This window comes from Dicentrarchus labrax, unplaced genomic scaffold (genome assembly GCF_905237075.1).
Source record: "Dicentrarchus labrax unplaced genomic scaffold, dlabrax2021, whole genome shotgun sequence".
NCBI lineage: Eukaryota > Metazoa > Chordata > Actinopteri > Moronidae > Dicentrarchus > Dicentrarchus labrax.
In genome coordinates this window covers 15697366-15709765 of record NW_026136716.1, presented here as the reverse complement: position 1 = coordinate 15709765, position 12400 = coordinate 15697366, and the positions used below count along the sequence as shown (strand labels likewise).

The following is a 12400-nucleotide window of genomic DNA, read 5'->3' as shown; positions in this document are numbered from 1 at the left end:
GGAAGTATGGACAACCATACCATGGACACCATGAGCACTGTGGGTGCTGAGAACCAAAGCTGGGAACCACCAACAAAAATATGACACCGTTTTGAGATGAGACTAAGCTGTAAAGTATATTGGAATTCTTTCTGAGAACATAGAAAGATTCCCTGAGAGGCAAAATGAGAAAATAAAAATTCTGTTTATCTATTTTTCAAGTATAATCTAAAACGTTGTTGTTTTTTAAATGAAAAAAGTTGAAATAAAAAGCATTTTCAGGATAATCTTTCCAATTGCCTTCCTTTTTTTTTTTACATCTTTGAAACAAGTTAGAAAAAAAGGTCTTAGCCAGGTGAAAAAATATGATAAGCTACTATTTTTTTTCCATATATGACATACGTTTTGGCAGGTGAAAAAACTTGCCAGGAGCATATTGTTCAGGGTCAAGTGTTTAGCAACGGTTTAAATACATTTCTAGCCAAAAGAAATGTTACATAACTTGCTAATTCACAATATATGTACCTTGTGTTTAGAGTACATGGAGAAGTTAAAATTCCTATTTAGAACATGGATATGGTTGCCATTCAGCCTCTTGTGGCCAAAATAAGTATTACAACAACAAACACTACATTACACTAAACATAACACTACAAAAGGTGATTGGGAAGCACAACTGTCTTTTGTTCCCGATGACAGTGATTTGCTAATAATGAACAATAAGCAAGTTGAAGAAAGACACAGAAATCTGCATTTTACTAACACACACCTAACAAAGGCATCTCCACTGCCAAACACGATCACAGTGGATAAAAGAACATACAAATATCGATTGTGCAGCTGTTGTCTACTTTTCAGAGAAGAGACCAGGCAAATTGGAAGATACTTTGAAGTAACAGAGAAACAAACAAACAAAGAAGAAAGAAGAAAGAAAACAAAGAAAATGAGTGTAAACATAATTTCTGTGCAGAATATAAACAAAGCACGATATAGCCAGATAGTGGGTGATACATTTGTCTAGTGTTGAGACAAAAGGTGGTGCAGCCAAGTATCCAAGAATTACATCAATATTGAATAACTCCACATCGGACAAGTCATGTCTGATACTAAAATTCAGAGCCACATTTATGTTTATGTCTTTTATTTTATTAAATGAGCATGACCAAGCTGGCTCATCATCAGTAAGCCAATGTAAATCGTTGAAACAATAAAGACTGCTCCCTGAGGCAGAGCAGGCCTGCTGCGCCAACACCAACACTGCTGGCTGAACATCACACAGCTCATCGTGCTGGAAGAGCAGGCAAACCGAGTAAGAAGCTCCTGAACCCACACACACCTCTCATTGATACTAAATACCTCAATGAGGAAGACTGAACTGGGAACAAGCAGTGGTAACTTCACTCACTGAAACCCAGTCAGATTTGAAGTGTAGCCTGTTCACTTTTTTGCTAACTCACAAACACATTCCTCAGAAATAGGCCATTTAAAAATATGTTTGTTTGTAGAGTTTACATTCACATAAGGCAGGGGTCTCAAATTCAAATTAGCTTGGGCTGCCACTGCTAGCATTGCAATCCCATAGGAAGACCTTGTCAACATAAAAGTACAACAAGAAAAAGCAATATTCTGAAAATATTTCCATTACTAACATCATACTCAACAAAAAAATGCAAACAGCAATTTTTTATACATGTTTATATGATAATTTTAGATCATCTTTGTGTAGGTCAAACAACTAAACCTGTTCTTTTCTTATCAAGCATTTGTAGACATTTGCGAGCACCTTTGAGCTTTGCCATTATTTTGAACCAAACACACAATACATTTTTAAAAATAAAATTGTGTGTTTTAATCTTAATTTTTTATGAAGGGGTAGTTTAAATTGATATGAAACAACAAAGTAGGAAAAAATAGTAAATACAATTTTTTTTGACATCATGTCGCAGGCTGGAGGTAGCCAATATCAACTGCAGCCACAAATGGGCGTTCTTGTGCTGGTGGGGGTTCCCGTTTTCGCTGACTGGAACGCCCCCTTCTTCTTCGCCTTTCTTGCTGAACTGTAACTGTCAACATCTGGTTTAATATAACATTCGCTAGTTAGTGTTTCTCAACAGAAGTTTCAAAATAAGATCTAGTAGTCTGTAAATGTATTATAGAACTAACGTTATCAAGCTAAGCCATCTACAGAACGTTAGTTCAATTACATCTTAATATGCTTACATTTACGTGTAGGACTAGTCTATATTTCTACGAGTTGTTGAGGACAACTCATACTTTGCACGTGACGTCACAACTACTGGCTAGCGGGCAAGAACGTCGTTCTCCAGCAACGAAACCCAGTAAACTAACGTTAATCAAGGATCTTGCCAGGACGTCGGTGTTTCCCCTGGCATTCATTCAGCGAAGGCGGAGAAACAGCGCTGCGCTTGCTTTCACCCAAGTAAATTAAAACTGACAACAATTGCATTGTTTAATTCAATGTTCTGGTGTTGTAATTATCTACGAGGTTTTGCAACATGGCCCACCCATCAAAATAAATGCTTTTATTCTGTTGTACATCGTAACGTCGTACTACGTACTGAACGGAAAAACCAAGGCAATAATTTCCTCATGTGATTTGACATATAACACGCTGTAATTCAAGTCCTGGTATGGAATTTGTCAAACTAAATAAACGTCCATATCCAAAATCAAGATCACTGTGATTGTTTTCTGACTTCAATTAAGTTACGTCTATTAAATCTAACGTTACTTCACTCGAAATGTAACTATAATAGACAGATGAAGTCGGCGTTTCTCGCCCGCCAGGTATCCATGGTAACCATGTGCAAAGTATGAATAGGCGTTCTTGTGTCATGACGGGAACGCCCAAGCCGCAGCTGGACCCTTCTCGAGGTAGGGGGATGGAGGGCTGGAATTGGCCAGGCTGGCAGTTTGAGATCCCTTACATAAAGGCCAATATGAAACTTTGTGCAATAAGTTTACATTATCCTACACTTTCACATTTATATTCTATCTATCTATCTATCTATCTATCTATCTTATTACCCTACTTTTAAGGGACATTTCACTATAATCCACTACTGCATTTATAACTAATGATATTTCAATGGCTTTATTATTGAAAATGTCATATTTTTATCTTGTTATTTCGTTTTTCTGAATGACTTGGAACATGATTGAAAATGAAGCAGCAATTTTGTTGTCAAAAATAATGACTTGAAATTCTCTTAAATCTCTTGTTGGTTGGACAAAGAAAATATTTTGTCACCCGCTATATGAGCAATGAACTATATAATTTGATCAGAATCATTACTAAACCGTTCAAAGTCCCTTATAGTTCTTGCATAACTGTACCAGTGCAGTTATGAAGGGTCGATCCAAATTTCTATTAAACAATCTCTATATTCAATCCATGTTCAGGGTGGAATCTGTATTCCACCCAGCCACAGTGAGAAAAATGCCATTGAAATGATATAAGCACTGTGCCTCAGGGTACGAAACATATTTTTATCATCTCCCCAAGTGTGACACATTCTAAAGTTGAGAGCAGGCATTGATTTACATAATAAGAAAACAACTCAAACTAAGATAGCAGTAACAAAGGATAAGATATAAAAATTGATGATCATCTAAAACCAATAGAAAAAAACTCTTTGGGATTAAATTGGAAAAAGTGATCTTGAATTATTAATATGAGTTAGTATGAAATACATATACATATTTCCACCATGGCTTAGGCTGAAGTCCCTGCACAGTACATACAAATGATACGCAAAACACAGAACAGTACAGACAAATAAAACCATGTCCACATTTACATCAACATAGAGCTCAGTATTATAAAGTGTGCTGCTTAGAATATTGTAAAAGGTAACATCGCCACCCTGTGTCAAAACTCTGAATTAACATGAACTCACTGACTGCAAGTGTGCTGCAAAGCCAGCTGAGTGTAATTGTTCCTAATGAGAGAGAGACAGGTAGAGGAGCTTTCCCTTCCTATATTCCTGAGACATCGGTGATGCTCTTTTCTCCGTCTTCGTGTGTGTGTGTGTGTGTGCAGTATGTAAATCAAATAAAATTTTCATGTGAACACAGACACACACATACAGCTGCACCACAGCAGAAGTGAGGAGCGAAGAGTAGTGGCTGTGAGGCAGGATGGGAAGACAGCTGAAATAATCACTGTTCCACCTTCTAATCATTAAGCAGTTTTTTTCCCACTTCAGCCTGAAGATGCTGCTGTCATTTAAGTACATCAACCCGCAGCTTCTTGGCCCTGCTGGTAGACATCTTGTTCATATATTGACAAGCCCAAAGCAGCTGGTTGAAAATGTGATCTGCCATAACCAAATCATTAAAAATTAATTACATTTTTTTTTTTTTTGCTCATTTGCTAATGGATTTGTTGATCCCAAAATATTGACACTACAGATAGGCTACTACATTGATCAGTTTTATCGTCAATAGAATCAATACCAGAACAGGATCAGTTTCTCTTTTCTATCAAAGAGTAGAACTGCCTGTACACGCTCCCCATAGGGCACTACTTCCCGCTCCGGACTAATAATCCAACACTGACACAAACACATGTGGGTGAATTAAGAGAAGTATCGTTTGGAGCTAATTCACATTATGCAAACTGTGAGTAGGATGGCTGTTAAGGTTGACAACAAATATTCTAAGACAGGGCTGTCCAAAGTGGGGCCCACCATAAGGTTCAGTTTGGTAAATGGTAAATGGACCTGTACTTGTATAGTGCCTTTCTAGTCTTCCTTCCTTCTTTTACACTAGTGCCACATTTACCCTTTCATACACAATCACACACCGATGCACAGCATCAGGAGCAATTCAGGGTTCAGTATCTTGCTCAAGGATACTTCGACATGAGCCACAACCACCCCATTGTTTTGGCCCACCAGAAGTTTCTGAAATATTTTTTTTAATTAATTTAAAAAAATAATATAATAATAAATAATAAATATATATGTATATGTATGTTTATGCTATCCCTAATTATTCATTATTTTTCATTATCTGACAGGCAGGCACTTTGCGCAAAAAGTTGGTAAATTTAGGGAACAATTTTGAATCTTAACAATACAATACGTGTTTGCACACCAGGACAGAAGAATTGTTGATGATTGTTATTTACACTTTGCTTTTTTATAAAAAAAATGTTCAAACCACAAGTAAATGTTTGAAATTTGTTTTGTTTGCAAGTTAAATTTACAATAAAAAAAATAAAAAAATTGCAATTTGCCTTTTAAACCTGTGTTTTAACATGCATGTAAAGTATTAACAGTGGAAAGAAAAAATGGCTTAATTATATTATGGAGCACTTTTAAAGCGCTACATAAACTCATTTACATGAAAATGCATAATCCACTTTTAATAATGAAAAGACTGTGTATCAGTATTGGCAAATTATTATTACTAATATTTGATCGAAACCAAAATTTGTGGTACTAATGAAGACTGCAGACTCTAAATCCACTGATAAGACTGTACCCTCACTAAGCACTATAAAAAATATTGTTAAAAGACTTTATAAGACTGTTGGATCTGCAAATTATTGGATGTACAATTAGAGCTGCATGTTATGGTTGAAATCAATATCAGAATCAGAATCGGGTGTATTGCCAATTAAGTTTTTACAGGTACAGGGAATTTGCCTTGGTGCATAAAAACCACACAAAAAATAAAATACTTTTTAGAATATAAATAAATAAAGATAAAGATAGAAAGATCTTAACTGTACAGGGATGTACAATGTGCAGGATAGAAAAACCAACGGGAGTGCATTAACGGTAAATGGTAAAATGGACTGTACTTGTATAGCTAGTCTTCCGACCATTCAAAGCGCTTATACACTCGTGCCACATTTGCCCTTTCACACACATTCACACAGCGATGGCAAAGCCCATGGAACAGAAATTAATACATTCATAGACACATTTGGGGTTCAGTATCTTGCTCAAGGATACTGCGACATGTGACAGGAGGAGCCGGGGATCGAACCACCAACCTTCCGATTATGGGACGACCCGCTCTGCCCCCTTAATGTAATGCATATATACACATTACACACACACACACACACACACACACACACTCCGATTCAAGTAAATACCAGTACACATATATATATTGTTTTCGCTGGTTTGTGTCTAAAACTATGGCATTTGGGCTAGATGTCTGTCTTTTTTGTATTTTTCCTTATATGTGAAGAACTTTTATTTACAAAAAAGTAGTACTGGGCTTGAGATACACTAGTTTTCATCATAACTGATTAAACCGTATGTCTGCTTTGAGCAAATCAACTTCCTCTAAACATGGCAGAGCAAAAGCACTGGTCTGAACTTCGTAACCAGTTGTATTATCAATATTTTCTCATGAGAAAATTGCCTGAAATCTGGTAATAACTCTGTCAACAAATAACACATGTAATGTCTTCAGTCAACAATGTGCAATAATTACAAATGTGTATGCGTGTTTTCTTACATGCTTGTCGTAGCTTATCCTTGTCATAGTGCAGAGCCTCATAGTCAGTCATGCTGATCCTGCTGACCCTGATCCTCAGCCTCTCTGGAACTGGCTGCTGACTGAGACACAAACAGGACCAGACCACTTTTAATATGCATATACATATATACACACACACACACACACACATACATATACATATATCAAGAGTATAAGCCTGTGTGTGTGAGTACAACCTGGTATTTCAGTGCAGGACTCATTCCACCTAGATGCACCACAGAGCGGCACGGGAAGTCATTCCTGCCTGTGGCCATCAAACTCTTTATCTCCTCCCTCAGAGTGTCAAAACTCAGAGCCATTAGTCATTAAACTGGTACTGTTAATGTGCAATAAGTCGATTAAGGTGCAAATCCCAGGTCAACTTGCAATCCACTTGATCGTTATTCTTTGTAATTATCTATAACTTCTGCAACACCACAATCTTAAAACTCATTACTATTTATTTAATTTCTGTCAGCAATACTGTGGAATATGTTTACACTTATGTTTAGATTTACATTTACTTTGTATGTAGGCTTTTATTATCTTATTATATCTCTTAGGCTCTGGGACCAGGAAGCAGAGCTGCTGTCTTACACACTTCTCTGCGCTTTCTTTCGAACAGTCACCCACCCAAAACCCCATAGAGACTGTGTCTGTCCCCCGACCACCTAAACTATTTAAAGAAATAAAAACAAGAGGAGTTAAACATGAAAATCTAATAAAAATTAAAACCAACTCCTCAGTAGCACAAAATAAGAGAATGAAATGTGGGCTGTTAAATATCAGGTCTCTGTCCTCTAAAGCTGTTTTAGTGAATGAATTAATATCAGATTATGATATTGATTTACTTTGTCTTACTGAGACCTGGTTGTCCCACGAGGAGTATGTTAGCCTAAATGAATCCACCCCCCCCAGTCATATTAATACTCACATTCCTCGAGGCACAGGCCGAGGAGGTGGAGTAGCAGCTATATATGATTCGAGCGTTTTAATGGACCCTAAACCTAAACTAAATTATAATTCATTTGAAAGCCTTGTTCTTAGTCTTTCTCACCCAAACTGGAAAACACTGCAGCCAGTTCTATTTGTTATAGTGTACCGCGCTCCTGGACCGTACTCTGATTTTATATCTGAATTTTCAGAGTTTCTATCAAGTTTAGTCTTTAAATCAGATAAAGTAATTATTGTAGGTGATTTTAATATTCATGTGGATGTTGACAATGACAGCCTTAGTAATGCATTTATATCATTAATAGACTCAATTGGCTTCTGTCAGAGTGTAAATAAACCAACTCATTGTTTTAATCACACTCTTGACCTTGTTTTATCATATGGCATTGATATTGAACATTTAATAGTCTTCCCACATAATCCTTTCCTATCTGACCATTATTTAGTAACTTTTGAATTCATACTATTAGATTATAAGCCATTAGGCAAAACTTCCTACAGCAGATGTCTATCTGACAGTGCTGTAGCTAAATTTAAGGAGGAGATTCCTTCAGTGTTTAATTCAATGCCATGTCTGAATTTAACAGAGTCCTATAACAACTTTAGTCCCTCTGAAATTGATAATCTTGTCGATAGTGCTACAGGCTCACTACGATCAACATTAGACTCTATCGCTCCTATAAAAGGAAATTATTAAAACATAGGAGACTAGCACCTTGGTATAACCACCAAACCCGCCAGTTAAAGCAAATAGCTAGGAAATCTGAAAGGAAATGGCGCTCTTCCAAATTATCAGAATATCGCTCAAATTGGCAAGATGATCTTAAGATTTATAGAAAGGCCCTCCGTAATGCCAGAGGAGCCTATTACTCAGCACTAATAGAAGAAAATAAGAACAACCCTAGGTTCCTCTTCAGCACTGTAGCCAGGCTGACAGAGAGTCACAGCTCTATCGAGCCACATATCCCCATAAACTTAAGTAGCAATGGCTTCATGAGCTTCTTCTATAATAAAATTATTACTATTAGAGAAAAAAATTAATCACCAACTGCCATCAATAGTTATCAGTGGCTCTCCAAGTTCAGGGACTTCTGTCAATGTAAACTTAGATGTATATTTAGACTGTTTTTCTGCTATCGATCTTCATCAGTTAACTTCAATCATTTCTTCATCGAAGCCATCAACCTGTCTATTAGACACGATCCCAACTAGGCTGCTTAAAGAAGTTGTTCCCTTAATTGGCACTTCTTTACTGGATATGATTAATCTTTCTTTATTATCAGGACATGTACCACAGTCCTTTAAAGTAGCTGTAATTAAACCCCTTCTTAAAAAGCCCACTCTTGACCCAGGGGTTTTAGCCAACTATAGACCGATTTCTAACCTCCCGTTCCTCTCTAAGATTCTGGAGAAAGTAGTCGCCAAAGAGTTGTGTGACTTTCTACATAACAATAGTTTATTTGAGGATTTTCAGTCAGGATTTAGAGTTCATCATAGCACAGAGACAGCTCTGGTTAAAGTTAATAATGACCTTCTGACTGCTTCTGACAATGGACTTGTCTCTGTACTTGTATTATTAGATCTTAGTGCTGCATTTGACACCATTGACCATGATATTCTTTTACAGAGACTTGAGCATCAAATTGGCATTAAAGGAACTGCCCTAAGCTGGTTTAAGTCATACTTATCAGATCGTTCTCAGTTTGTACATGTTAACGATGAATCCTCCATAAATACTAAAGTTAGTCATGGAGTTCCACAAGGTTCTGTACTTGGACCAATACTATTTACTTTATATATGCTCCCTTTAGGCAACATTATTAGGAATCACTCCATTAACTTTCACTGTTATGCAGATGATACGCAGTTATATCTATCAATCAAACCCAATGAAATTAATCAATTATCTAAATTACAAACATGTCTTAAGGACATAAAATCCTGGATGACCTGCAATTTTCTGATGTTAAACTCAGAAAAAAACGAAATTCTTGTTCTTGGCCCCAAAAATCTTAGAGACTCATTGTCTAAAGATATAGTCACTCTAGATGGCATTAACTTGGCCTCTAGCACCACTGTCAGGAATCTTGGAGTTATCTTTGATCAGGATTTGTCATTTAACTCCCACATAAAGCAGACCTCTAGGACTGCCTTCTTTCATTTACGTAATATTAGAAAAATTAGACACATACTATCACAGACAGATGCAGAAAAACTAATCCATGCATTTGTTACTTCAAGGCTGGATTACTGCAACTCTTTATTATCAGGTTGCCCCAATAAGTCCATTAAAACGCTCCAATTAATTCAGAACGCTGCAGCACGAGTACTGACAGGAACTAGAAAAAGAGATCACATCTCTCCTGTACTAGCTACTCTGCATTGGCTCCCTATAAAATGTAGAATTGAATTTAAAATCCTCCTCCTCACCTATAAAGCTCTTCATGGTCAGGCCCCTTCATATCTTAAAGAGCTCATAGTACCCTATTACCCCACTAGAACACTACGTTCTCTGAATGCTGGGCTACTTGTGGTTCCTATAGTCTCTAAAAAGTAGAACAGGAGCCAGAGCCTTCAGTTACCAAGCTCCTCTCCTGTGGAACCAGCTTCCAGTTGTGGTTCGGGAGGCAGACACCCTCACCACATTCAAGAGTAGGCTTGAGACATTCCTCTTTGATAAAGCTTATAGTTAGGGCTGGAACAGGTGAGTCCTGAACCATCCCTTAGTTATGCTGCTATAGGCCTAGACTATCGGGGGGATTTCCCATGGTGCACTGAGCTACTCTCTTCCTCTCTCTTTCTGCACTCATTCATGTCCCTTTAATGCATGTTACTAACTCCACTTCTTCCCCGGAGTTCTTGTGCTTTCTCGTCTCGCAGGTTCTCATGGATCCTGGTGGAGCCTCCTGCCATGGTCCTGCTTGACTGCCATTGCCAATACTGTTGTTGCTGTGCACCTGTCTGTCTGTCTGTCTCTCTCTCTCTCTCTCTCTCTCTCTCTCTCTCTCTCTCACCCCAACTGGTCGAGACAGACGACCACCCACCTAGAGCCGGAGGATCTGTCCTAGGTTTCTGCCTTTTAACAGGCAGTTTTTCCTTGCCCTTGTCGCCAAGTGCTTGCTCATGGTGGTACTGTTGGGTCTCTGTAATTAATGTTAAAGAGTTCGGTCTAGACCTGCTCTATTTGAAAAGTGTCCTGAGATAACTTCTGTTATGAATTGGCGCTATACAAATAAAATTGAATTGAATTGAATTGAATTATTATATTTCTTTTTCCATTTTTCTTTTTTACTTTTTTCTATATGTATACATCTATAAATTAATTCATATTCTATATATTGTGTTAGATATTGTATATATGTACTATTCTTTAACATTGTATGAGTGGAACAACTGTAGCGAACAAATCGGGGATCAATAAAGTATTTCTGATTCTGATTCTGATTCTGATTCTGATCACACCAGAGCGTGTAACAAACACGCCGCTCCACAGTGGCAGTGTCACGTTTTGCCTAACCTAAGCTGTGTCATGTTTTCACCAGGTGCTCATTCCATAGAAGAAGATATACTTTATTAATCCCGTAAGGGAAATTGTTCACATCGGCAATTATGAATGTCCAGTTACACTTTTAAAATAAAGCTTGCGTGTGAAACTTACTCATTGAGGTGTGGTAGTGAGGTCCGTCGTTTGGTCTTTTGAACCAAGTTTGCCTGGTTTCTGAGGCTGATGTGGATGACAGAAGGAGCAAGTCTGCATGGTTCACCATCCACCTAACAATAATAATACAAATCAACCAATCATTCACTATAATACCATGCTTCAGTGGATGCACTGTGTTTGAATTTTCTAATTGTATAAATAGGAATCATCTTTAACAATATGAATGTTCAGTGAAATAGTTCAGTAAGGTGTATAGGTGTACAGTTATGTGTTGTATGTACCTGTACTGGGAGAGGTTTGGTAGTGGTGAGGGTGACTTCTCTGCACTGGTTCAACCTCTCACCATGACCTCCGACCTGAAGAGTAGCCTACACACACATGCACACAATTCCACTTAGCAATTAGTCATTACTCTAGCTATTACTTAATTAAATACTTTTTTAATTTTTTCTTTTTTATAAACTATGGCTTTTAAATCATAATGGTAGTTTTCAATTGCTGGGTCCAATTGACCCTTTCTAAGTCCCACCCCATTTTGCTCTGTGCTCCAATAATAATCACAATCCCAAAGAATCAAACCCAGAGAAATCTGTAATTTTATTCAGGTGGCCTTATATCCCCTGTCCGCATGCGTTAGCATTATGACAGTCTGCCAGAAACTGTTATAAATTTACTTTTTTAACCAGTTTTAAGTCACATTTTTACTATAAACTTTAACAGTTTTAATCACTGGGTCGTTTTGTTTTGGAGAGAAGGAGACCTCTGCAAATAATTTGGCTCCTGGTAGAACCTCTGAACCTTCCCTTAAGAACGTAAGGGAATCTTAACCAGCTCTATTTGAAAAGTGTCTAGATAACTTCTGTTATGAATTGGGATAAAATAAAATTATTTAGTGGTGGTGAATTGAAGACGACCACTCCCATGATCCCACGCTACTACTAGGTACCCCCTAGCGGCAGAAATTACATACATTTAAATGAGAAAAGTGACGTATATTTATAGTATTTATTATTATTATTTATAGCCTACTACCACTTTTCTTCACAAACCTGGTAAGATTACCTTCATATTAACAGTAGAACAGACTCTCAGCTTGTAACCATGGCTACCAGGACACAGTGAGCTACATACCAGTGAAGTCATAGTGAATCCAATGACCTCAATGTATCCATCATCATGGCGCTGAGGTTCAAAGTCGTGATGTTCACTGGGGTTTCCCCAAGGTGTAGTGCCTGCACAATACCTGTAGAACACCATGCGCGTTAAATCAGAGACGTCAAT

General features: G+C 37.5%; 1 protein-coding gene across 2 annotated transcripts in view; it reads right to left on the bottom strand.

Annotated features, from left to right (window-relative positions):
* The window catches only part of LOC127378430 (diacylglycerol kinase zeta), a 125127-nt gene that overhangs the window by 44181 nt on the left and 68546 nt on the right, over positions 1 to 12400 (bottom strand). For both annotated transcript variants that reach the window (XM_051427247.1, XM_051427248.1), the window contains 4 exons: positions 12251 to 12362; positions 11401 to 11487; positions 11117 to 11229; positions 6484 to 6584 (listed from right to left, as the gene is read on the bottom strand). In XM_051427247.1, coding sequence (XP_051283207.1) covers positions 6484 to 6584; positions 11117 to 11229; positions 11401 to 11487; positions 12251 to 12362 — 413 coding nt within the window. The remainder of the gene's footprint in view (positions 1 to 6483; positions 6585 to 11116; positions 11230 to 11400; positions 11488 to 12250; positions 12363 to 12400) is intronic.